The sequence below is a fragment of the Denticeps clupeoides genome, unplaced genomic scaffold (assembly GCF_900700375.1).
Source record: "Denticeps clupeoides unplaced genomic scaffold, fDenClu1.1, whole genome shotgun sequence".
Classification (NCBI taxonomy): Eukaryota; Metazoa; Chordata; class Actinopteri; order Clupeiformes; family Denticipitidae; genus Denticeps; species Denticeps clupeoides.
Genome location: NW_021630092.1, coordinates 337,415 through 363,135, shown reverse-complemented (window position 1 = coordinate 363,135; position 25,721 = coordinate 337,415). Strand labels below are relative to the sequence as shown.

General features: G+C 48.8%; 3 protein-coding genes across 5 annotated transcripts in view; 1 reads left to right on the top strand and 2 right to left on the bottom strand.

Annotated features, from left to right (window-relative positions):
* The first annotated feature begins 414 nt into the window (after positions 1 to 414).
* LOC114783352 (osteoclast-stimulating factor 1-like) lies at positions 415 to 7,116 on the top strand. The gene is made up of 10 exons (XM_028968799.1): positions 415 to 429; positions 4,389 to 4,435; positions 4,551 to 4,601; positions 4,728 to 4,791; positions 5,367 to 5,420; positions 5,577 to 5,684; positions 6,262 to 6,311; positions 6,387 to 6,465; positions 6,547 to 6,645; positions 6,830 to 7,116. Exons 3-10 carry the CDS (start codon positions 4,599 to 4,601, stop codon positions 6,886 to 6,888), a joined length of 516 nt encoding a protein of 171 aa, XP_028824632.1. The 5' UTR covers positions 415 to 429; positions 4,389 to 4,435; positions 4,551 to 4,598; the 3' UTR covers positions 6,889 to 7,116.
* A 38-nt stretch (positions 7,117 to 7,154) lies between these two features.
* On the bottom strand, positions 7,155 to 10,356 carry LOC114783351 (DNA translocase FtsK-like). Of its 3 annotated transcripts, none has more exons than XM_028968796.1 (5): positions 9,960 to 10,356; positions 8,509 to 9,273; positions 8,315 to 8,446; positions 7,826 to 8,179; positions 7,155 to 7,373 (listed from the first exon to the last, which is right to left on the bottom strand). In XM_028968796.1, exons 1-5 carry the CDS (start codon positions 10,002 to 10,004, stop codon positions 7,311 to 7,313), a joined length of 1,359 nt encoding a protein of 452 aa, XP_028824629.1. In that variant the 5' UTR covers positions 10,005 to 10,356; the 3' UTR covers positions 7,155 to 7,310. The 3 variants fall into 3 exon arrangements, with proteins under 3 accessions (XP_028824629.1, XP_028824630.1, XP_028824631.1); XM_028968797.1 differs by having other exon boundaries at positions 8,315 to 8,389; XM_028968798.1 differs by having other exon boundaries at positions 7,250 to 7,345; positions 7,841 to 8,179.
* Positions 10,357 to 12,327: 1,971 nt separating this feature from the next.
* Positions 12,328 to 25,721, bottom strand: part of LOC114783322 (centromere-associated protein E-like) — a 32,277-nt gene continuing 18,883 nt past the window's right edge. The window contains exons 31-50 of the mRNA XM_028968746.1: positions 25,375 to 25,716; positions 23,223 to 23,306; positions 22,763 to 23,134; positions 22,611 to 22,682; positions 19,625 to 19,708; positions 19,088 to 19,534; positions 17,722 to 17,805; positions 17,536 to 17,633; positions 16,812 to 17,151; positions 16,598 to 16,642; positions 16,296 to 16,331; positions 16,008 to 16,217; positions 14,847 to 15,062; positions 14,548 to 14,760; positions 14,280 to 14,462; positions 14,081 to 14,191; positions 13,913 to 13,998; positions 13,644 to 13,838; positions 13,446 to 13,508; positions 12,328 to 12,800 (exon numbers count right to left, since the gene is read on the bottom strand). Coding sequence (XP_028824579.1) covers positions 12,413 to 12,800; positions 13,446 to 13,508; positions 13,644 to 13,838; positions 13,913 to 13,998; positions 14,081 to 14,191; positions 14,280 to 14,462; positions 14,548 to 14,760; positions 14,847 to 15,062; positions 16,008 to 16,217; positions 16,296 to 16,331; positions 16,598 to 16,642; positions 16,812 to 17,151; positions 17,536 to 17,633; positions 17,722 to 17,805; positions 19,088 to 19,534; positions 19,625 to 19,708; positions 22,611 to 22,682; positions 22,763 to 23,134; positions 23,223 to 23,306; positions 25,375 to 25,716 — 3,669 coding nt within the window. The 3' untranslated portion in view covers positions 12,328 to 12,412. The remainder of the gene's footprint in view (positions 12,801 to 13,445; positions 13,509 to 13,643; positions 13,839 to 13,912; positions 13,999 to 14,080; positions 14,192 to 14,279; positions 14,463 to 14,547; positions 14,761 to 14,846; positions 15,063 to 16,007; positions 16,218 to 16,295; positions 16,332 to 16,597; positions 16,643 to 16,811; positions 17,152 to 17,535; positions 17,634 to 17,721; positions 17,806 to 19,087; positions 19,535 to 19,624; positions 19,709 to 22,610; positions 22,683 to 22,762; positions 23,135 to 23,222; positions 23,307 to 25,374; positions 25,717 to 25,721) is intronic.

Genomic DNA, 25,721 nt, shown 5'->3' with positions numbered 1-25,721 from the left:
AGTATATCGTTTAGAATATTGTGTAGAATATAGTGTAGTATATTGTGTAGAATATAGTGTAGTATATCGTTTAGAATATTGTGTAGAATATTGTGTAGAATATTGTGTAGTATATTGTGTAGAATATAGTGTAGTATATCGTTTAGAATATTGTGTAGAATATTGTGTAGAATATTGTGTAGTATATTGTGTAGAATATAGTGTAGTATATCGTGTAGAATATTGTGTAGAATGAATGTTGCGGAGAGGCGAGGCGGTCGCGCATGCGCAGTGGAGCTTTTCCGCGTTTCTCGTCTGAGAACTTCCTGATCTTCCTCATCTGCTGGTCGTGAGAAACGCAGAAGTTGCGACGCGACTCTCAGAAGCGCGTTTATTCTGGACGATTACTGCTGTCAAATGTCCAAACCTCTCCAAAACCAGCCAAACCAGGTAAGCGCTGCCGCCAACGCGGCACCTAAAAAGTAGTCGAGCTGGCATGGGTGTGTGTGCGCGTGGTGGGTTGTGTGTGTGTGTGAGCGTGTATGCGTGTGGTTGTCTGGTTGTGCGTGGTTGTGTGTTTGTGCGTGGTTGTATGTGAGCGTGTGTTTGGTTGTGCGTGGTTGCGTGTGTTTGGTTGTGTGTGTGTGAGCGTGTATGCGTGTGGTTGTGTGTGTGTGTTTGGGTTGTCTGGTTGTGCGTGGTTGTGTGTGTGTTTTTGTGCGTGGTTGTATGTGAGCGTGTGTTTGGTTGTGTGTGTGTGTGTGTGAGCGTGTGTGTGTGTTTAGTTGTCTGGTTGTGCGTGGTTGTGTGTTTGGTTGTGCGTGGTTGTATGTGAGTGTGTGTTTGGTTGTGCGTGGTTGCATGTGTTTGGTTGTGTGTGTGCGCGCGCGTGCGTGTGTGTTTGTGCGTGGTTGTGCCTGTGGTTTACTGTGCGTGCATGTGTGTGTGTGTGTGTGTGTGTGTTTAGTTGTCTGGTTGTGTGTTTGTGCATGGTTGTATGTGAGTGCGTGTTTGGTTGTGCATGGTTGCATTTGTTTGGTTGTGTGTATGTGTGGTTGTGTCAAAAAAGTGAAGTGATTGTCACATGTGATACACAGCAGCACAGCACACGGTGCACACAGTGAAATTTGTCCTCTGTATTTAACCCATCACCCTGAGTGAGCAGTGGGCACCATGACAGGCGCCCGGGGAGCAGTGTGTGGGGACGGTGCTTTGCTCAGTGGCACCTTGGCGGATCGGGATTTGAACCGGCAACCTTCTGATTACGGGGCCACTTCCTTAACCGCTAGGCCACCACTGTGTGTGTGTGTGTGGTGTGTGTGTGTGTGTGTGTGTGGTGTGTGTGTGTGTGTGTGTGTGTGTGTGTGTGTGTGTGTGTGTGTGTGTGTGTGTGTGTGTGTGTTGTGTGTGTTGTAAGTAGATTGAAATGACGGCTCCTCCCTGTTTCTTCAACTGTTGACACTGTGTGTGACATCAGAACGTGACGTCATTCCAGAACGTGTTGTAGAAGGGTTGTAGAAGTGTTGTAGAAGGGTTGCTTCATTGTACATGGATATATGGAGGCTAATTCATTATACACAGGTGGACTTTTCTGGATGTATTTCAGTGTGATCCAGTGCTGACCATAGGAGGAGAAGTTCCCCTGCTGAGTCTTTGTTCCTCTCCAGGTTTTCCTCCTGCTAGAAGGAGCTTTTTCCTTCCACTGTTGCCTCTGGCTTGCTCACCTGGGGCTTTGAGCACCGTTCTATTCGCCAGGCGCTTTGTGACGATGTACATTGTAAAAAGCGGCATATAAATAAAGGTAGATTAATTTCCCTCTCATGCAAATATGAAGCAGAGGGAGCAAGTCCCAGCAGAACCTTTCCTGCCTTCCTATCCTCTGCTTTTCCAGTCCACCTGGCCTTCAGCTGCAAGTGGTTTTGGTTGGAAGATGAATCCCCAGCTTCTGCTGCTCCTGTCCTTAATTACTGTGGGAATCATGGATTTTTATCTGAAGAGGAAAGGTGAAGAACTTCTGAAATGTTGGGTGGATGAACCCAGATGATCATTCCATACACTGGTACCTGGGTGGTAGTAGCCTAGTGGGTTAAACACTCAGCTATGAACCAGAAGACCACAAAGTCCCAGGTTCATTATGTCCCTGAGCAAGACACTTAAACCTGAGTGTCTCCAGGGGGGGACTGTCCCTGTCACTACAAACTGTAAGGTGCTCTGGATAAGGCCGTCTGGCAAATTTACATGCATGAGCTTCATACAGAAACCTTAAACTACAGCCATTATGTAGAGATGATTCCCACAAATGGTACAGTAACAACACAGTAACAACACAGTAACAACACAGTAATAACACAGTAACAGTGGTTGTGTTACTGAAATGGCCCGTGGTGCTGGCTTATCAAATTAGTCCAGAGTCTCCCACGCAAAGAACTACGTTTCTTCATAAACCGTCTTCTAAACGTGATGTTGCTCACAGACACGTCCTTCCCTCTTTTATGTCTTGAATGTGGCAGCATTTCTAGTAAGAAAATGTTACTAAATCTGCAGCAGAATGATTGTTTTAACATGAATCTCAAGAGGATATGAAGGAAAAGAAAAGTTGATGTAGTCAGGACAGGAGAAGGAAGCACAAATAAGTTGGGGAAGTTAAATCTGCTGAACTTTACAAATTCCGATTTCTGTCTGAAAGGTCAAAATGCATCTTTCTATACAGGCTGTACGCTGTCGTTTTCCATGTTTTATGTGTCAAAGACTTAATGATTAATTTACAAATTACTTCCACATGTCTGTGTAGCTTATATGAAATATTAATTTAGATCCAGAATTAGACCTTTCATGTGTTTTTACCCACACACTATATTACCAGAAGTACTGGTGCCATACAATCTGCCATATCCTGCGCCGTACCCCAAACTATACCCCACACTTTACCCCACACTTTACCCCGCACATTCCCTTCATCATATCCTCCACCATGCCCTGAACATACCACTTCCTGCATCATACCTCGTACATTCCCCACACCATACCCCACAGCGTAGCCCGAACTATACCCGCACATTCCCCACACCATATCCTGCACATTCCCCACACCATACCCCACAGCGTAGCCCAAACTACACCCGCACATTCCCCACACCATATCCTGCACATTCCCCACACCATACCCCACAGCGTAGCCCGAACTATACCCGCACATTCCCCACACCATATCCTGCACATTCCCCACGCCATACCCCACAGCGTAGCCCGAACTATACCCGCACATTCCCCACACCATATCCTGCACATTCCCCACGCCATACCCCACAGCGTAGCCCAAACTATACCCGCACATTCCCCACACCATATCCTGCACATTGCCCACACCATACCCCACAGCGTAGCCCGAACTATACCCGCACATTCCCCACACCATATCCTGCACATTGCCCACACCATACCCCACAGCGTAGCCCAAACTATACCCGCACATTCCCCACACCATATCCTGCACATTGCCCACACCATACCCCACAGCGTAGCCCAAACTATACCCGCACATTCCCCACACCATATCCTGCACATTCCCCACACCATGCCCCACAGCGTAGCCCAAACTATACCCGCACATTCCCCACACCATATCCTGCACATTGCCCCACACCATACCCCACAGCGTAGCCCGAACTATACCCGCACATTCCCCACACCATATCCTGCACATTGCCCACACCATACCCCACAGCGTAGCCCAAACTATACCCGCACATTCCCCACACCATATCCTGCACATTCCCCACACCATGCCCCACAGCGTAGCCCAAACTATACCCGCACATTCCCCACACCATATCCTGCACATTGCCCACGCCATACCCCACAGCGTAGCCCAAACTATACCCGCACATTCCCCACACCATACCCCACAGCGTAGCCCAAACTATACCCGCACATTCCCCACACCATATCCTGCACATTCCCCACGCCATACCCCACAGCGTAGCCCAAACTATACCCGCACATTTCCTGAACTAATCCCCACGCCATACCCTGCACATGTCCCACACATTCCTCACGCTGCACTCTGCACTGAACCCCACTGAACATTCCCGTGCTTTAGAGAAAACTCTCTTTTGGTTCCGAGGACCCGATCTGTAAGTTTAACGCCTGTCTGCTCTGGATTACCCGGGCTTGTGAAGAGTGGAGAACATCCAGGACATTCTGCCATACTGACATTATGGCAGTTTATTAGAGTTGGAGGCGGGTATCTGCAGATGACCATTTATTTTCACGCCTCAGTACCGGCGTCTGTTCACATCATACAAAGTTTATTCACTTCCTGCATGTATTCATGTACAAAGTTTACATTTGGAAATTGCCTTCATATTTATGTGTGTGTGTGTGTGTGTGTGTGTGTGTGTGCGTGATAGGTCAGGTGAAAGTCTTCAGGGCTCTGTTTACCTTTGACCCCAGGACGGTGAGTCCAGCTAATGCATCTGTCCATTCAACTTGTTATAATAGCGAAGTCAACACACACAGAGCTTGACACACTGATTATTGATTGATTTTATATTGACCTTCTTCTTTTTCAGCCTGATGAGCTGTACTTTGAAGAAGGAGACATTTTATACATTTCTGATATGGTGAGTGTGTGTGTGTGTGTGTGTGTGTGTGTGTGTGTGTGTGTGTGTGTGTGTGTGTGTGTGTGTGTGATTATGTAAGGGTGGCTTTTGACTTGTTCTGGGTTCTGATTGGCTGCCTTTGTTCAGAGTGACAGTAACTGGTGGAAGGGAACCTGCAGGGGCAGAACAGGCCTTATTCCCAGTAACTATGGTAAGAAATCAGACATGTTTGCAGAACCTTGTTATCATTGTGAATCCTTAACAAGCAATTTTCTTTTGTTTCAACAATAAAAATCTTATCATATGCCGCTTTCAAATCTTGTGCTCATATTACAGATTAAATTAGTGTAAAATGTGATAAGTCTGGGGATCGACTGAATTCTCTGACTGCAGCAAGAACAGTGATGTGGGTGGTAGTAGCCTAGCGGGTAACACACTCGCCTGTGAACCAGAAGACCCAGGTTCAAACCCCACTTACTACCATCGTGTCCCTGAGCAGGACACTTAACCCTGAGTGTCTCCAGGGGGGGACTGTCCCTGTCACTACTGGTTGTAAGTCGCTCTGTATGAGGGCGTCTGGTAGATGATGTAAATGTAAATGGAAACACTCGCAGTCTGAGCGCACTGTTTAAACAGCCAATCAGCAGCAGTCTCAGATCTCTACACATGACGGCGAGATTTATTGGAATTTGAAACTCAATTTGGTGCTCGACAATATTGGGTCGGTTCCACAGGAGGTTGAAGTTTGGTAACCAGACCTGTGATTGGTCTCTTGCCCCCCTGCAGTGGCTGAACAGGCTGAATCCATCGATAACCCCATGCATGAGGCGGCGAAGCGTGGTGAGTTCCAGCCATTATTGTGGTTCTCATTTCTTAAACCTCCATGTCTTCCATGTCACGTGATCATGGAAAAGAAGACACTGTGTTTCAATGTCAGGTGACATATGCATCCACCCCTACTGGTGTGTGTGTGTGTGTGTGTGTGTGTGTGTGTAGGTAATCTCAGTTGGTTGAGAGAGTGTCTGGACAACAAGGTCGGAATCAATGGACTGGACAAAGCAGGAAACACCCCTCTGTACTGGGGCTGTCATGGAGGACATAGAGGTACACAAACTCAACACATCAGACCAAAAACACAACCTCGCCACACCACACCAATAACACAACTACACACACACACACCAAAACACAAACTCGCCACATCAGACAAATAACACAACTACACACACCAAAACACAAACTCGCCACATCACACCAATAACACAACTACACACACCAAAACACAAACTCGCCACATCACACCAATAACACAACTACACACACCAAAACACAAACTCACCACATCACACCAATAACACAACTACACACACCAAAACACAAACTCACCACATCAGACAAATAAGACAACTACACACCAAATGACAAACTTGCCACATCACACCAATAACACAACTACACACACACACCCCAAAATACAAACACACCAAATCACACTAATAACACAACTACACACACACACCAAAACACAAACTTGCCACATTGCATATCTAACACACACACACACACACCAAAAGAACTATAACTTCACACACATCAACATTGGTCTGTGTGCCGGGTGTCAGGAGTGTCCAGTAGGAGCATCCAGTGTTCACGGTGTATCTGTTGTGTATCTGTTGTGCAGATGTTGTGGAGGTGTTACTAGCGCAGACCAACATCGAGGTGAATCAGCAGGTGAGTGGGCGCGGCTCAGACGTGGCGCAGCGGCAGGAAACGGAACCGCGTTCATGTCCAACGTGTGTCTTGCAGAATAAGCTGGGGGACACGGCGCTGCACGCTGCTGCGTGGAAGGGCTACAGCGACATGGTGGAGATGCTTCTGAACAAGAGTGAGACGCACGGAGAAAGCAGACTGAACAGAAAGATGATGTTCTTCTTGTGAAATTTCATCTTCCCCGTTCATCCTGCAGGCGCCAGGACGGACCTCCTCAATAACGAGAAGAAGCTGGCGCTGGACATGTCCACCAACGCGCAGTGCGCCTCGCTCCTCAAGAGGAAACTGGGAAGCAGTGAGTCCTCCTCGCCACTAGAGGGCCACAGTAAAGTCATATGGTGGTTTTTCTGTTTGCGCGTTCGAGAATTTGAAAAGGTTCATGGTTCCGTTCTAATTCCAGTGAACCGGTACATTTGAGCCCAGAAAAAAACGTCTCTTTGCGTATTTTATTCATCGCCTCCACGTTTCCTCCGCTGCAGGCGTCACGCGCACCCTCAGCAACGCAGAGGAGTACCTGGATGATGAAGACTCTGACTGACCTTGTCTGACCCTGAGCACGAGGAAGGCGGAGCTTCGCTGACTTGTCCAGCTGTGTCCTCGCGCCTGAAGTTCCTGCACGAGTTCCTCGCTCTTGCCACCAGGCAGGATCCAGCTGGATGAGAGTATTGTTGTTGTGTGATTGTTGCACAATGATTCATGTTATTTTATTCATTTCTGCATCTTCACTCTTTCCCTTCATCTGAATAAAATCCCTGTTTTGCATTGACGCTGTGAACAAGCGAAAGCCACCAGACTGACACCAAGTGGAGATGGTTTCCTTTATTAAAGTGGAACTGTGAAGAGTTCCTGCACACCAGGTGGCGCTAAACTCACAGTAGTTACGTGAAGATGGAACAAAGAAATGCGGAATTTGTTTATTCACAAAATGAAAAGGGACTTTCTGTAAAAATCTTCAAAATGTCACTGGTCAAAGGTCATGACGTCGGCAGTCAGACCTGCTGCTCCAGAGTCCAAAACCTCCACCTGAGGACAGAAACACCATCAGATGCCATCAGATGAGCGACCCGGAAACATTTATTACTTCTAAAATTACACTGATTTGTTCCGGAAAAGAACTTGTTGAGCTTGAATGAGATCTGGAGGTACATGAAGGTATCATGAAGGGACAATAGACTTAACATCTATACAACAGAGGGAACATCTGAATTTGACTTTCGGTTCCTGGTACAGAACCACGATGAGATCTGGTCTAAACCTGCTGCTCCATGTGAGCACCATTAACACTCGTCAATTCTCTTTGTCCATATCACACGTTCTCTGGGTGTCCTTACAGTCTTGAATTTGAGGACGTGTCCCACGGGGACAAAATGTGCTGTAACCCTACAGAAGGTGTCAAAGCAGTCGTGTCTCTTGGACAGGTTGGTATAGTGATTAAAACTTATTTGCCTTAGTTATCCACTAATGGTCATACATACTGGAGCAGCCGTTTCCTGCTGAAGAACCTCTGGTTCTGGTGATGCTGATAATTCCTGCTGAAGAACCTCTGGGTCTGGTGACACAGATGATTCCTGCTGAAGAACCTCTGGTTCTGGTGATGCTGATAATTCCTGCTGAAGAACCTCTGGTTCTGGTGACACTGATGATTCCTGCTGAAGAACCTCTGGTTCTGGTGACTCTGATGATTCCTGCTGAAGAACCTCTGGTTCTGGTGACACTGATGATTCCTGCTGAAGAATCGTTGGTTCTGGTGATGCTGATAATTCCTGCTGAAGAACCTCTGGTTCTGGTGACACTGATGATTCCTGCTGAAGAACCTCTGGTTCCACAACCTGTGGTTGTGATACCAGATGAGATTTGGATGATTTAATTCAGAAAAAAGAACCTTCAAATATCTGCTACATTCATCACAGGAACAAACAAGAAGAAAAGTCCAGCTTCTGACTAAACATCTTCCAAACCCTCACCACAGCTACTGGAATGGCAGCTGCAGGATCCTCTAGATGATCAAGGAAGGTTTCACCTGCAGCATCTGCTGAGGTCTGTGGAACCAACTCAGCATATTCAGCATGCAGTCCTGATCCAACATGTTCCTGCAACTGCATCCAGACAATCAATCAAAAACACAACACACACACACACACACACCACACACACTTACCTCTGATTCAGCAGGTGGACTGGAAGTGTTCTCTGACTGTTCCACCTCTGGAATGCATACTTCCAGTAATGCTTCTGGATCTGCTGTGCTTCCTGGTTCATTCGGTGGTTCCAGCTCTGCAACCAGTTCTGGTTCTGGTTGTTCCGGATCAGCTGCTGGTTCTGACTTGGTTCCCTCAACTGTTCCAAATTCTATTGCTGCTTCTGGTTCTAAATGAGCAGCTGCCTGTTCCAGTTGTTCGTGCTCAGTTTTATTAAAGCACATTAGACCTTCATCAGTTGTTAGTTGTGGACCTAAAACTTGTTCTTCTGGTTCTTTAACCACCTCTGAATCTAGAACTGTTTCTAGCTCTATATGTTCTGGTTCTGTGGTGGTGGTTTCTTCTGGTTTTATGCTTTTAAAGGCTAATTCTGGTTCTGCAGCTGCTTCTGCCAGAAGTTCTGTGTGAGTAAGGTCTTCTGGCTCTTCAGCTGGTTCGAATTCTGTAACTTTATTCAGGGGAAACTCCGGTTCTTTAACCTCAGTCACTTCACTCAGAGACTCTTCTTTATTTGTTCCTTGATCTAACTCTGGATCCTTAAATGGTTCCGCCTGTGGTATTTTGATGAGTTTTGGACCTGGAGCGTGAGGCTTGGCAGATGTTGTCTTGGGGGGCTTTAGGGGGCACCTGGAGACAGGTGGGGCGGAGACGGCTCGCAGCCCAGGAGCCCCTTTAGCTGGAGAAGAAGCTGCATATTGTTCCTCAAGAAGCCTCCTCTGAGCCTGCTGCTCCCACAGAGAGAGAAGAAGAAGAAGAAGAGCTGAATGTACAGGAGGACTCGACATCTAGAACTGTGCTGATAGGGCGGTGCTGGGTGTTTTGGGGGTGGGGGTGGCAGGGGTCCGGATGAGCGGATCAGTGGACAGTGCAGCCAAAATCCCTCAACACAATCATGATAATCGCATTAGAACCGCATTACAGGCACCAGGAACTCTCATCTCTGCCAGGACAACGTGTGTGTAGATGTTGACACACCAGTTTTCTCCTGTACCCCATGTCCCCCCCCCAAAAAATCACATCCAGCAGCAGCAGAAAACGAGCCTGGGCACCATATTCACATTCGGTTCATGTTCTCCTCTGTGCTCGTGGGTTCCGACCATCTTGTTCTATTTTTATGAGGGAGGAACCTCTTTGAGATAAGAAGCTCCCCAGTGATGGAAATCACACACACACAGAGACAGACAGAGACAGACATCTTCGTCCAGCTCCAGGCAGCTCGTGATTAGGTGGGAATGCAGGAGAAGGCCGTGTTTGGAGGTGTTGAGGAACGCAGCCCCTCCAAACACACCACCAGCTGACCAAGATCTGACCACACAAACCCCACCGTTTCACACCACACACGTTTACTCGTGTTCTACACCAGTCCAGCTCTTCCTGAGGACACGCGTCTCCTGGAGCTCCATCTACTCACCACCCTCCTCATACGCCGCTTGTTCTTCTTCCTCTTGCTGGGCATCCTCACAGGAGATCAGAAGAAATGGCCGAAGGACCCTGGAACGTTGAGACCGCGGTAGCAGCAGGACCTGCAGCGCTCCATTTAAAGCCTCCACTGACCTTCCCAGTATGGGAGGGGCCAAGGGCGTGGCCACACCCTACATGGAAGGTCCCGTACCAGCCCAACCGTAGCTTCTGCAGGCTTCTCCTCTACCAGCAAACTGGTCCTATTTCTCGAGGACCAGCGGGCCGTCCAGGCATAAAAGGACACAGAGTAAAATAAAATATCATAAAACACATAAACTCCTCCCTGCTGGAGATAACATCTCAAATACGTTATTTAGTTCCTGCAGAACGTAGTACCAGATGCCTACAGGACCTTCTGCTGGTTTCAGATGAACATTCTGGATTATGGAAGATCTTAGCGATGAGTTGGGCGTGGCCTGTTCCTCGCCTGCACTGAACAGCCAATCACATTCCACCTCTGAGAAACGGCGAGCGCTTTTATATAAGAGGCGGAGTCCGGTCTGTTATCTAACTTTACGCCGTGTGTGTGTGTGAGTGTGTGTGTGAGTGTGTATGGTATGCTGTAGGCGTGACCGTGTGTTTGTGGGTAATGATGCATAAGGGAACACAAACCAACAGGTGTGACTGAATCGATCAGCGTCTGACTCTGACACACACACACACACACACACACACACACACACACAACCACATTCAGAACACACAAATGCACAAGCGAATTAAACACACGCACGGCAGGACGAGTTAAAACACAACGTAAAAATGGGAAAAGCCTCAGGGCAGCGTAGTGAAGATCAGAAGAGCGTTTCACCTGCGCCCCACCCTGAAGTCTTCTTCTGCTGCTAGAAGACATGGACATGAACCACACTGGCTCCAGCTGGATGGACATTTGACCACCAGTAAAACGGGGAGAAAACCTCATTTACATTTACAGCATTTACCAGACGCCCTTATCCAGAGCGACTTACAGTCAGTAGTTACAGGGACAGTCCCCCCCTGGGGACACTCAGGGTTAAGTGTCTTGCTCAGGGACACGATGGTAGTAAGTGGGATTTGAACCTGGGTCTTCTGGTTCATAGGCGAGTGTGTTACCCACTAGGCTACTACCAGCCCTTTGGATCAAGATGAACATGTTGTGGTGATTCCTGAATCAGTGACGATGATGACGATGATGGTGGTGGTGGTGATGATGATGATGGTGGTGGTGGTGACTGAACCCCACACAGCACACACAGGATAGACCCTCTCACATCTGGATGAAAACCTGAAGCAGGAAGTGTAATTTCCTGCTCTCTGCACTGAAAAAATTCCCAGCATTCCAAGCAGAAACGCACAGAACCGAGCGAGACCGGACCGCCCAGCCGTCCTTTTACCACATTTTACTGGAGAACCGGACTGATCGCCAGGATCTGGAATTCATCTGCTTTATTCTAATATTCCATTAACCAGGACACTGGGACGCCGGTGACAGTGGTGTCCCTGGTCAAAAAGTATTTCATATGAATCGAACACTTACACACGCACAAATAAAAAAAAAATATATATATATATATATATATAGCACTTAATTCCCAGCATGCTCTATTCCTGACAAGTTTGGCCTGATCAGGGCTCTGAGTTTTTAACTCCAAATCTATAGAAACTGAATGAGAATCGCTGGTGTCGTCCTGTAAAGTAAAGTAGCAGGTAACGGGAAGGTCCCCCGGGCCCCTGACACACAGTGAAACGAGTCCTCTGCATTTAACAGTGTGCTGCTGCGTAATATGTCGTTAATGTGGAATATTTATTCAGTCCCAGTCTCATGCAGGTAAAAACAAAATATTTATTCAGTTCCAACACACGAATCCAACAGTAAAAAGGCGCGGCCGAGCGGGACAGGACAGTTACTGGTTTTCACACTTCTCCACCTCTCTGGCCTGGCGCGGGGACAGCGGCCACCATTCCTCCTTCCTGGCGGCGCTGATGCCCGTCCCTGCGGGGGGACAAAAGAGAAAACGTCAAAAACAGTCCCTCTGTGGGCTTCAGAAGCGTCTAGTGGCCCCCGGGTGCAGTGGTGGTGCAGTGGTGGGGGCCCCCGGGGGCAGTGGTGGTGCAGTGGTGGGGGCCCCCGGGGGCAGTGGTGGTGCAGTGGTGGGGGCCCCCGGGGGCAGTGGTGGGGGCCTAGCTGGTAAGGAAACAGCCCCGTAATCAGAAGGTTGTGGGTTCGAATCCCGACCCGCCAAGGTGCCACTGAGGTCCCCTTGATGAAGGCCCCGTCCCCACACACTGCTCCCCGGGCGCCTGTCATGGTGCCCACTGTCACCGAGCGTGATGTTAAATACAGAGGACACGTTTCACCGTGTCACTGTGTGCTGTGCTTCACCATGACAATCACGTCACTTTATCAGAACCCCAATCACCACTTCAGTGAAAGTACCCAGAATGCACCGCGTTACCCTCTTGGGCAGCCTCAGGGCGCGGCTCCTCGGTGCTCCTCGCGGGCGTCGGCTGCTCACCTGCGACCGCGCCCAGGGCCGAGTTGTCGAAGAAGAGGCGGGGCTGCGTGATGGGCGGAGCCTGCGCGGTGGGCGGCAGGTCGAAGAAGCGGCTCTTGGGGGAGTTGAGCAGGGCGGCGCCGGTCAGAGGCGCGGGGCGGCGCACGGGCGAGGCGGGGAGGGCGTGTCTGGGGGGCGTACGAGGGGCGTGTCTGGTGACGGGGGGGCAGCTGAGGGGCTCCTCCTTTTTGTGTTCCCGCAGTTTATAGGCACGACGCCGCCATTTAGTGATTTCCTCCTGCTGGCTGGAAACGAGGCTACACACACACACACACACACACACACACGCGCGCACACAAAGCACACGCACAACACACACACACACGCACACAACACGCGCGCACAACACACACACACACGCACAACACACACACGCGCGCACAACACGCGCACAACACACACACGCGCGCACAACACACACACGCGCGCACAACACGCGCACAACACACACACGCGCGCACAACACGCGCACAACACACACACGCGCGCACAACACGCGCACAACACACGCGCGCACAACACGCGCACAACACACGCGCGCACAACACGCGCACAACACACGCGCGCACAACACACACACAAAAACACGCGCGCACAACACACACACGCGCACAACACACGCACAACACACACACGCGCACAACACACGCACAAACACACACACACGCACAACACACACACACGCACAACACACACACACGCACAACACACACACACGCACAACACACACACACGCACAACACACACACACACGCACAACACACACACACGCACAACACACACACACGCACACACACACAAAACACACACAAAAACACGCGCACAACACACACGCACAAAACACGCACATTAAAAATTAATTTCAGCGATGAAATCCCGGCGAGTGACGTGGCAACAGCTACCTCTCCAAGTGTGCGGTTCTGTGCTGGGGATCCGGGGTCCATGTGTGGCGTCCCCCTGAACAACTACAGAGACAGAGAGACGCCCTGATGATGCCTTCATGTTGATTGAGTTTAACAGATTTATCGGGTCTGCTGTGTTTTAAGACCCTTCAAGTCTCGGTTTAAAGGTGACTTGTCGTTTTTAATGGTATTTAAGGCCTTAATTTGGGAAAAGTGAATTTAAGACTTTTTAAGTTTATGTTGAAACTCTGATCAGGAAGCAGAAGAACGGTGGAATTAGGACCATGACACTGACAGGAGTGTTCCTCTTGCTGAAGGTTCTTCCTCAGGTTCTCCTTCAGACTGCGAATGACATCCTCCTTATGCTCCAGAGTGACGTTCACACGCTCCATTCTACAGGGTGACACAGACATGAGTAAAACATACGTGTGTGTGTGTGTGTGTGTGTGTGTGTAAAAAAATCTCACTCCTTCTGGTGGTTGGCACTCATGCGTGTGTTCTCCAGCTCCATCTGGACCAGCTGGTTCTTCATCTCCTCCAGTGCAGCTCCAGACTGGGTATGTATGAAGCACACACACACTCTTAAACATGTCCGCCTGCAGCACAGCTGACTGTGCGTGCTTCTGTGCGAGTACCTGCATCTGCGTGAGCTGCTCCTGAAGAGCCAGGATCAGCTGTTCTTTCTCCTGCAGCTGAGCAGACAGATGCTGATCCTGCATGAGTTGACGTAGCTTCTGATCTAGAACCTGCGGAGAATGGAAGATACTAGAAGTGTGTGTGCCGCCACCACCACCACCAGTGAGCTGCAGAAGAACAGCGTGTGTGTGTGTGTACCTGCTGGAGCTGCTCTCGGAGTCCCTGCTTGTCTCGCAGGGTTGTGGACGGTGTTACTGTCTCCTGTATTGAGGTGTTGAACAGGCCCAGAGTTTCACTGCGTTGCTCCGACAGACACAGCTGAGCTTCAGACCGGGCGGAGTCCAGGGCAGCACCAACACGCTGCAGCTCATCACGCCACAACTGAACCAGAGGACGCAACCAGAAATGATGTCTGAGACACACACACACACACACACACACACACACACACACACACAGTAATTACCTGGTATGTTGCTCGCTGTGTAGACGCCGCAGACGCGGCCCGTTCTGTCTCAGTCAGGAGAAACGCTTGATAAGCGCTGGAGTCCTGAACGTCCCCGCTGCTCAGGTCCCTCAGGCGCTCTGCCATTCGTCCCCGCCGCAGCTGCTCCGCAGACAGGTCTCCCTCGTACGCGTCCACCGCCACCGCCAGCCTCCGGACCACCTGCTCCATGTCCTGCGGGGGACAGCGAGGACCGGTCGGTCAGTGTTCCGGACCGGGCGAGCGGACCGCGGCTTGTAACAGGGCGGGGAGGAGTGGACCTGCAGGTGCCGCTGTCTGCGGTCCAGCGTGAGGCGGAGCCTCTGGACCCACAGCTGCTGCAGTTCAGGTGGGGGCAGACCGGGGGCTCCACCAGGCCAGGTGGATTTCCGCAACAGCAGGTCCTGCAGCTGGCTCTGCTCAAAGCTGTCCACACCCTGCTGCCACACGGACTGGGCGCGGCCCATGTAGCATTGACACAGCTTGCGCAGCGCCACCTACAGGCAGAAACACATCAGAGCACAACACTATTTCACTGGTTCTGATGTAAAAGTCTGGATGAGTTCAGACGTCCCTTCTGATAAATACATTTAGTATCGTAGTATCACACAAAGAACAGGTGTTATAATATATAAAAATTAGATCAATTTAAGACCCTGCGTCGGGGTCGCCAACATTAGTCTCGGAAGACGCTGTGAGGGCGAGACGCCTTCTAAATGAAAATATCCTTTTATTTGTTAATTTTCCATCCAAATGGGCTATTTTTCAGCCTTTGACAATGTTAACAGACTCATGTTACCTGTACTGCTGCAAGCCAGCACAGCAGAAGGAATTAGCGGTGTTATTTAATACCAACACGTATTATTAGCATATATAAGGTAGCTTGTACATTTAAGATTTAGTCGTCCATTAAATACTACGGATCATACTTAAATAAAAGTTATTAATATTATTATTAGGAAATACCAGAATTAGCACATTTATATTTATTCTGTCGTGTATTATTATTTTGAAGTAACGCTATTATGCTTTTTCAGATGAATTAACGGGCTGTTGCCAGGCGGCATTGATAGTGGGTGCAGCATAATGGGCATCAGTTTTGTTCTGTTACGTATGGAATAACCTGTGAAGGTTGTTATCTTAAAACAATTATCTGTGGTAATGGCTATGGACTGGCGTCCTCGGCATGAGACGTGGCAGAGCGTGAGAACATGATTTTCTTCCTTCTTCCTTGAAAGCACCGTCGTTTTACCTACTTCAGCACCATAAGAATTGGGACCCTGATGGAGAAGCGTTCTCTGGATTCCGTTTATATTTTCTAGATTTCAGGGCTACTTGCCATTTTTAATGATATTTAAGGCCTTGACGTTTTTTAAGGATCTGCAGAATCCCTGCACAATCGGAAGAATAAATCCAGAAGCCCATGTGGTGGGAGGTCTTACCCCCCGGAAGAACAGATACTGGCCCACGTCTCTCAGCTTGTGTGTAAAGGTGAGGAACGCGGCCCGTCGGTCGCTGGGCACCAGGCGGAGCAGGGAGATGCTGAAGCCGCGCTCGGCAGGGTCTGGAGATTCCAGCGCAATCACGTGTCTCCTCTCATCGTTCACCTGGGTCAAGCGGTCAAGCAGCACCTGGAAATGCTGCAGACACACCTGGAGGAGAGAAGCAGGGGGAGATGTTTCACCAGCAGATGAGGGCGGGCAGCCAGGTGGAACTAAGACTCCGCCTACCTGCAGCATCTGGGCGGAGTCCTCAGAGCTCTTGGCCTGGGAAGGGAGAGGTCAGCAGAGTCAAAAACAGGACCTTCTCACACGTCAACATCTTGTTTCTTAAAAGGTTTTGAGGTTGAACTCTTCTGTCCACAGACTGGAGACTGCCAACCAAGCATAGAGCTGGATCATATGGGAAGTCTTGGGAAACCAGTTCCTCAGGAACGTAACGAAAAACCCACCCAGGAACCAGACATGATGCCATTTCCCACCATGTGTGTGATCAACATGCTAGTGTCTCGTATGATTTTGGTTCCACTCACCAGTGCTCTGGGGTCTGAGAACTGCGGCTCCTTCACTCTCTGGATCTGGAAGGTGAAGTTAAACACAAGTTGGAATCAACTATCCCAACCAAACATCTGACCTGCTAAATGAAGTCCATTTTCAATTAATCTGATTTATTAAAACAGACACAAAAAAAATGTGTGTGATATGAATCAATCCCACTGCGCCAGTCTACAACTCAGAAGATCTCACCTGGTCCAGCTTGTCCTCCAGGTCTCTCTTTAGTTGACTCCTCTCCTCCCTCAGCCCCTCCATCATCTCCACCAGCTGGTCTTTCTCAGCAGTCAGAGCTCCAACATCTGATCTCAGCCTCTCCAGATCCTCAGAGTGGACCACAGTTCCTACAATCTGCTGCTCCTGCAGCTGGTCCCTGTCTGCACTGAGGGAATTCACATGTGAGGGCAGCTCCTCCATCCTCCTCCTCTCTTCTTCTCTCAGCTTCTCCTCCAGCTTCTCCCTGTCAGATTGCAGATGCTGCAGCTCCTCCACCCGGCTCCTCTCTTCTTCTCTCAGCTTCTCCTCCAGCTTCTCCCTGTCAGATTGCAGACGCTGCAGCTCCTCCACCCGCCTCCTCTCTTCTTCTCTCAGCTTCTCCTCCAGCTGCTCCCTGTCAGAACGCAGCTCCTCCAGCTCCTCCATCCACCTCCTCTCTTCTTCTCTCAGCTTCTCCTCCAGCTGCTCCTTGTCAGACTGCAGATGCTGGAGCTCCTTCACCCGCCTCCTCTCTTCTTCTCTCAGCTTCTCCTCCAGCTGCTCCTTGTCAGACTGCAGATGCTGCAGCTCCTCCACCCGCCTCCTCTCTTCTTCTCTCAGCTTCTCCTCCAGCTGCTCCTTGTCAGACTGCAGATGCTGCAGCTCCTCCACCCGCCTCCTCTCTTCTTCTCTCAGCTTCTCCTCCAGCTGCTCCTTGTCAGACTGCAGACGCTGCAGCTCCTCAGCACCTTGCAGATCCTTGGAGAAGAGCAGCTCTTTTTCTGAGCGTACGGACTCCAGCTCAGCAGTCAGATGCTGCACCTTAACAGGAGACATCATGAGATGGTTACAGCTGGGACAGGAGAGAGAGAGGAAACGTCAGGAGAAGCAGCAGCGGTAGAAGCCTCACCTGGTCTTGCAGCAGAGAGAGGTTATCAGAGCTCTGGGAGAGTTTCTCCTGCAGGGACTGAAGCTGAGACTCCGCCTCCTCAGCCTGAAAGAGAAGATAATAATGATGATGATGATAAAGAGAGGAGGACTAGTAGTATGGTGGATATTTTCATAGTAGGATATAAAAACGACTAGTTGGGTTATGTGTGAAATAAGTATAAAGCGGCCGCTTATTTCCCGTGCGAGCTCGACCAGACTAATTTCCAGCTCCATCCTGCGTTCTGCGACTCGTGAGGAACACTGAGGACAGACTGGGCAGCCGGGGACAGCAACAGTCCACCTACTCATAATATAAAACATTCTGCGTTCATGTAATTGCGCGGCGCTGCACTTGTGAACCCGGAAGTGCGGTGACGGTGAATAACTGACAGATTGAAGGCTTGTCTCATTTGATTTGGGAAAAAAAAACATTAATGTAGGGACATCCTTTTCCCTCGTCACTCAGCTATTCCTGGTCCAGTAATATCAGAGAAAAGCTCAAAGTCCCGCCCCTTCCCTGTTTCTGATTGGCTTATGGGCCTATTGTTGGTGTGGTTTAAAACCAGGTCAGTCTGCCTGGTTTTGGCAAACTACATGTGCAAATCCATCATGCACTTTCACAATTGTGAAAGCCGTAGGTAACAGGGTTTGGGTTTTATTTGAACGGTTTAGGTTTAATGAACATTTAGTGACGTTCTATGAATGTCTGTCGGACACAGGACTCACTGCTAACTTGACTGAGGTGTCCGAGCTCCCGGTCAGTGCTGTTTAGAAGATGGAATGTAGTAGTTATCAAGTCATTGAAGATCCAGCAGCACCATAAGGCCAGAGTGGGCAGGTAGGATTACTGACTGAATAGAATCCCGGTGCCACTGAGCAAAGCACCGTCCCCACTGTTCAATGCAGAGGACACATTTCGTGTGGTGTGCTTGCTGTGTATCACAACGACAGTCACTTCACAAGTTGGGGTCTGATCAACCTCAGATGGGTCGACTGGGCAAGGGGGTCTGATGTTAAAAGACCCCAAACCCCCAATGAGCCCAGGTTTCATCACTGATGATGATGCGTCCAGGACATTGTTCCCATTTTCTCAACATCCTTTCAATGCATTAGCATGTGTGTTCATTTTAACAACAAGCTGGTGCGCACTGGCTGATATATGAAGAGCTGAAGAACATTCCCTGCATCCCACCTTTCCATTAAACACACTCACCATCTGGGATGAGCTGCAGGAGCAATAGAGGAAGGTAAACTCCACCCACACAGGGACCATGTTTACAACCATGCGATCACATTACAAAAGCAATTTTATTCAAGCTTATTTACAGAAAAACAGAAGATCTCACCTTGTCCTCCAGGTCTCTCTTTAGTTGACTCCTCTCCTCCCTCAGCCCCTCCATCATCTCCACCAGCTGGTCTCTCTCTGCAGTCAGAGCTGCAACATCTGATCTCAGCCTCTCCAGATCCTCAGAGTGGACCACAGTTCCTACCATCTGCTGCTCCTGCAGCTGGTCCCTCTCTGCACTGAGGGAATTCACACGTGAGTGCAGCTCCTCCAGCTCCTCCACCCGCCTCCTCTCTCCTTCTCTCAGCTTCTCCTCCAGCTTCTCCCTGTCAGAACGCAGCTCCTCCAGCTCCTCCACTCGCCTCCTCTCTTCTTCTCTCAGCTTCTCCTCCAGCTGCTCCTTGTCAGACTGCAGACGCTGCAGCTCCTCAGCACCTTGCAGATCCTTGGAGAAGAGCAGCTCTTTTTCTGAGCGTACGGACTCCAGCTCAGCAGTCAGATGCTGCACCTTAACAGGAGACATCATGAGATGGTTACAGCTGGGACAGGAGAGAGAGAGGGGAAACGTCAGGAGAAGCAGCAGCGGTAGAAGCCTCACCTGGTCTTGCAGCAGAGAGAGGTTATCAGAGCTCTGGGAGAGTTTCTCCTGCAGGGACTGAAGTTGAGACTCCGCCTCCTCAGCCTGAGAGCAAAGAAGAAGATGATGATGATAAAGAGTGGAGGACTTATGTTGACTAGTCACTTACTAAAAACGACTAGTCCGATTATAAAAATTATAAAATTGCTTATATTTAAATACCAGCTTTTACTTTTAACATGTTATTTAAATGATGTGCCTTAATTATTAAAACGAAATAATTATTTTTGCTGCTTATATTATGAATAAAACTGTTCATTTTCCAAGAACCTCTCCTGGTTCACCAGCTACACAGCCAAGAAAGCCCAGCAGCATCTTTACTTCCTGTGGAGACCCATCTCCCACCACCCATCCTCACCACCTTCTACAGAACAACCATTGAGAGCCTCCTGACCAGCTGTATCACTGTCTGGTTTGGGAACTGCTCCATATCGGACTGCAAGAACCTACAGCAGATAGTGAGGACAGCTGAGATGATCATTGGAGTCTCTCGGTTCTATAACGGATATTTACCACACGCTGAATCCGGAAAGTCACCAGCATTGTGAAGGACGCTGAACCGAATTCCCAGAGGGGCAGTGGTGGCCTAGTGGTTAAGGAAGCGGCCCCGTAATCAGAAGGTTGCTGGTTCGAATCCCGATCTGCCAAGGTACCACTGAGGTGCCACTGAGCAAAGCACCGTCCCCACACACTGCTCCCCGGGCGCTTGTCATGGTGCCCACTGCTCACTCAGGGTGATGGGTTAAATGCAGAGGACAAATTTCACTGTGTGCACTGTGTGCTGTGCTGCTGTGTGTCACGTGTGACAATCACTTCACTTTGGACTTTGGACTCACTCACACACCCCTCACATGCATCTTCACCCTCCTACCATCTGGACAAAGGTACCGAACCATTCGGACCCTCACTGCCAGACTCTGGAACAGCTTCATCCCACAGGTCATCAGACACCTGAACACTCAGGGACTTTCACCTCTAGACTGCACACTCATGCACACACGCACTCACACTACCTCCGATATATGATCTATTAAAGTTCCATTTTGCACAGCAATATTTGCACGGTTTTATTTTTCACATTTATTATTCATTTCACCCGTTTTGTGCTGTCTGGGTCCTTGTTGTCTACATGTTATTCTTGCACTGTCTGTGTCCCCTGTTTGTAGCCCAGTTTGTCTGCGTCGCACACGTGTGCACGTCATGTCAGTACGTAATCGTCTAATCCTTCAAATGTTTCATGTAGCACCAGGTTCCAGAGAAACGTGGTTTGTTTCACTATGTTCTGTCTAACATGTATATAGCTCAACTTCAACTGTGGAGGAGATGGCCTATGGGTGAATGGGTGGTGTCAATTTAGAATTTTGTACCTGGCTGGCTGTGCTTTCGTGTCCCTGTCTCATTTAGGTGGACTTCGTGGGAGAAGTGGAAGCCAACCAGCTCCACAGAAAATCTGCCCGTTGGTCACCTCCACCTATATAAAAGGGACTCCAGATGGTGTTCAGGAGGTCCCCAGGGTCTGCTAGGCCCTTACTGTGTCGGGAGGTTCTTACTCCGTTGGGGGAATCTCCTTCGTGTCCTTTGCTTGTGTGACGGGCCCCTTGTTGTTAGCCAGAGTTAGCCTGTTAGCTTTGTGCGTGTTTGAGTTGTCCCCTCTGGACCACCCCTTCCTTCATGTTGGTTAGCTCCTTGTAATAAAAGCGCTGGTTGTACGTCCTGTTTGGTTGTGTGTATCAGCGGCCCTCCTCCTCCTCCTCTCCACACCCGCGTTGCGTTTCTGAAACCCCCACTTATAAACGTGACTAGAAATAGAGGTGGCTGAAGGAAACGGGTGTAGGACTACTGCTTCAGAATCGAGTGTGTCGGGCAGGTCCATCTCCGCAATTCAGCCACTGGACAACTGCAGGTAAAAGCTGCATGAGGCACCTACACACGCTTTAGGATTTTTTTTGGTTGAAATAAATAAAAAGCGAGTCTGATGTTGATGTTTAAATGTCCACAGTTGCTGAGGAGCTGCGAGTGTTGCCCAGAAGGGCATCATTTGTAGGATGAGAGTGAGACTCTTTCACAGGTTTCCCCCCAGTTGCTGCATGTATCTGCGTGAACTTGTAAAAATAATGTAACGGATTGAAGCCCATAGTGTGAGTTAATTTGCATGTGCCCGCCTACTGTTGTATATGTTCTGTCTCTATGTGGGTTATTATGTGCTCTGCCCCACCCCACCCACATGCTAAAACACATCTAGCAACAGTTATCAACTATTGAATGTTCTGTGTCTATTTGAATTGTCTGTTTTTGTTGACAAATCGTGGCATTTAATAGCAGTAAATCTGAAAGGGAATGACTGCAGGGAGATGATTGAACATTAATACGAGTTCCTCCAGCCTGTCTATGGTCCTGCAGTGGCTAGAAATGGCGGTCGGTGTAAAGAGTGTTTTGGTCGTTCTGCTTCACCGTTCAGAGAGCTGCAGCTCAGACGGTCGGATCTGGAATTTGTCCCCTTATGGCGTCATAAGGGGAAAGGTTACCTCCTGTTTCCCATGCCTTTTTCCACCCATCCCCTAAAACATTATCGCCACCAACCGTCATGGCTTTTTCATACGAGACTCTGAAGAAGCAGTGGGTTCATTTTATTTTTTCTGTGGTTGGTGCATGGTGTTGACGTCATTACCGTGAATTTTCTTCTCCTCCTCGTCAGATACAGTATTAGGGGACCGACAAGACCAATATTTTCCACAATAAAGCAGTTGGGTGAGATAGACATTAGAGAATAAATTTGACAGGACATTCCCATGACGCCCTCTTTTGGATTTTGCATTTACGTTGTAGAGACCATAAATAATCTTAACAGTTCTCTCTATGCTTTGGCACACAAGAACAATAACAATAATACTGAAAAGTCTCATCAAGAGTCACAAACGTCAACAGAACTCCTCCATAAATCACTTACTTGTGCCTCAAATTGCTGCCTCTGGCCCTCATCAGCGTGGACACTTTTCAGTTCCTTCTGTGCCTGTAGGAGCTAGTAAAATACATTTAAAAGCATAAGCTTCTTTATGTCTGCATGCATCTTCTTCATGTGGAGGAAACAGAAGATCTCACCTGCTCCAGCTTGTCCTCCAGGTCTCTCTTTAGTTGACTCCTCTCCTCCCTCAGCCCCTCCATCATCTCCACCAGATGGTCTCTCTCTACAGTCAGAGCTCCAACATCTGATCTCAGCCTCTCCAGATCCTCAGAGTGGACCACAGTTCCTACAATCTGCTGCTCCTGCAGCTGGTCCCTGTCTGCACTGAGGGAATTCACATGTGAGTGCAGCTCCTCCACCCGCTTCCTCTCTTCTTCTCTCAGCTTCTCCTCCAGCTGCTCCTTGTCAGACTGCAGACGCTGCAGCTCCTCAGCACCTTGCAGATCCTTGGAGAAGAGCAGCTCTTTTTCTGAGCGTACGGACTCCAGCTCAGCAGTCAGATGCTGCACCTTAACAGGAGACATCATGAGATGGTTACAGCTGGGACAGGAGAGAGAGGGGAAACGTCAGGAGAAGCAGCAGCGGTAGAAGCCTCACCTGGTCTTGCAGCAGAGAGAGGTTATCAGAGCTCTGGGAGAGTTTCTCCTGCAGGGACTGAAGTTGAGACTCCGCCTCCTCAGCCTGAGAGAATAAGATCAGAGAAAGAAAATAATGCAAATTTCTTACAGCACATGAGCCAAGAGACAAATAGAACACTCAATCATGGGTTAAAAAAAACAAAGATAATAATAATTGCACTGTTTTTTCTTCCTTGCTACATGTTGTAGGCTCAAAAGTAGGCGTGGTTCACAAGATTACAGAGCACCACCCTCACAGTGCCACCACATAATGCGTTTTATATACCTCATTACTTCTCTAGGCATCATGTGACATTCCTGCACCGACCAGACCTACAGCAACGTGGGTTTCTCTTCACTCGCTGGGCTGCACGTTAATGAGCTACTGGGAGCCAGTGGAGGGAACGTAGCAGTGGGGTGGTGTGGACAATTGGGGAGAGTTGGTTGTCTATTGCTACTACAAGGTTGCGTGTAGTTGCAGAAGGAGAGAACTGTGAGTTGTTCAGGTAGATCCTGATGTGGTGAAGAATCTAATATTTTAGAATAATAGAAGAATCTGGAATGAATATTACTTCATGTGAAGTGATTGTCATTGTGATTCATGGTTTATGACAGGTTCATCACTGAACCCTTTTGACATGATTTAGATGTAAATGGTGGTCATGTGATAGCTATAATGAAATAGAATCAGAATGTTTTTATTGTAATTGTATGTCGATAAGTGACACAACATTCATGAAGTATATAAATCGGGATTTAGACCTCATCATAGCACTGAGACAGCGCTGGTTAAAGTGGTTAATGACCTGCTGTTGGCCTCTGATCAGGGACGCATCTCGCTGCTTGTCCTGCTTGATCTGAGTGCAGCGTTTGACACTATTGATCACGCTATTCTCCTTGCCAGGTTAGAGAATGTTATTGGCATTAAGGGAACATCCCTTGAATGGTTCAGATTTGACCAACCGATATCAGTTTGTGGACATCAATGGTGTTTCGTCTTCACATAGTAAAGTAGAGTTTGGTGTTCCACAAGGTTCTGTCCTAGGTCCGTTACTTTTTTCTCTATACATGTTACCTTTAGGCGACGTCATCCACAAACACGGTATTAGCTTTCATTGCTACGCTGACGACACACAGCTGTATCTGTCAGCAATGCCAGACCAGAGGCAGCAGCTGAACAGAATAGAGAATTGTCTGAAGGACATTAGACAGTGGATGCTCACCAACGTTCTCCTGTTAAACCCTGACAAGACAGAAGCTCTCGTAATTGCAGCCAGATGTAAGATGTCTGACTACACCATCACCCTGGACAGCCTTTCTATCTCACCAAGTACTGCAACACATTACTGTCTGGATGTTCTAGTAAGGAAACTCCAGCTAGTTCAGAATACGGCAGCCAGAGTTCTTTATTTTATTTTACAACTGTACCACTATAGCCACATATTTCTAAACCAGCTGTAAAATGCCACAGTCTGACATGGTTTCTGTTCGTTCTCTCCGAGGCACTGAATCAAGCGCCCAGACTACCTCCAGTCCAATGAAGGGACCGCCAGAGGGATCCTGGCAATGAGCTTGACAAAACGACCCAGCATGAAATGTACCAGAGGGTCACCGGTCACCACAGCCACAATCACCATAACGGCTAAAGCTTCAGGGATCTTCAAATGGACATGCAGTGTAGACCATGACACTGGACTAAAACCTATTCTGCACTTTCCAGTATCTCCAAACAGACAGATGCTCCACACTGCACTTTGGACTTTCCTACCACTATACGTATGTCGGGACAATTTTTTCTTGGACAACAGCACTGACTTCAATAGCAGGGTCACTCTACCCTGGAAAGGAGCTCAGCTCATAACTCTTGTATTTGGAAAAAAAATTATATAATTCATCGTAATAATAATTCTAGATTCCTACCTTTATAGAAAAGACTAATACAAAAGGCCTGTCTATACCACCTGCTGGCCCTCAGACTTCACAAGGTTAACCTGCTTCAGTTTCCCCTGTATCTGTATGATCTTCAACACAAACACACACCTTTAGTGTGTATCCACCCATAAACTCATCTTCAGAATACATCCTCCCCCACACTTTCCACTCCTCCATGTGGAGGAAACAGAAGATCTCACCTGGCCCAGCTTGTCCTCCAGGTCTCTCTTTAGTTGACTCCTCTCCTCCCTCAGCCCCTCCATCATCTCCACCAGCTGGTCTCTCTCTGCAGTCAGAGCTCCAACATCTGATCTCAGCCTCTCCAGATCCTCAGAGTGGACCACAGTTCCCTCCATCTGCTGCTCCTGCAGCTGGTCCCTCTCTGCACTGAGGGAATTCACACATGAATGCAGCTCCTCCATCCTCCTCCTCTCTTCTTCTCTCAGCTTCTCCTCCAGCTGCTCCCTGTCGGAATGCAGGCGCTGCAGCTCCTCACTGTGCTCCTGCAGAAGACGGTCCTGTTCCTTCTGTAGCTCTTCCAGCTGAA

Bases quoted from the DNA above. Each gene is read 5' to 3' on its own strand.
- LOC114783352 (XM_028968799.1), top strand. The intron at 6,466-6,546 runs GTGAGACGCACG...TTCATCCTGCAG, and splicing joins GGAGATGCTTCTGAACAAGA to GCGCCAGGACGGACCTCCTC. The intron at 6,646-6,829 runs GTGAGTCCTCCT...CCTCCGCTGCAG, and splicing joins CAAGAGGAAACTGGGAAGCA to GCGTCACGCGCACCCTCAGC.
- LOC114783351 (XM_028968796.1), bottom strand. From the start codon at position 10,004: ATGCCCAGCAAGAGGAAGAAGAACAAGCGGCGTATGAGGAGGGTG. The intron at 9,274-9,959 runs GTGAGTAGATGG...CTGTGGGAGCAG, and splicing joins AGCGGCGTATGAGGAGGGTG to CAGGCTCAGAGGAGGCTTCT. The intron at 8,180-8,314 runs GTGAGGGTTTGG...TCACAACCACAG, and splicing joins CTGCCATTCCAGTAGCTGTG to GTTGTGGAACCAGAGGTTCT.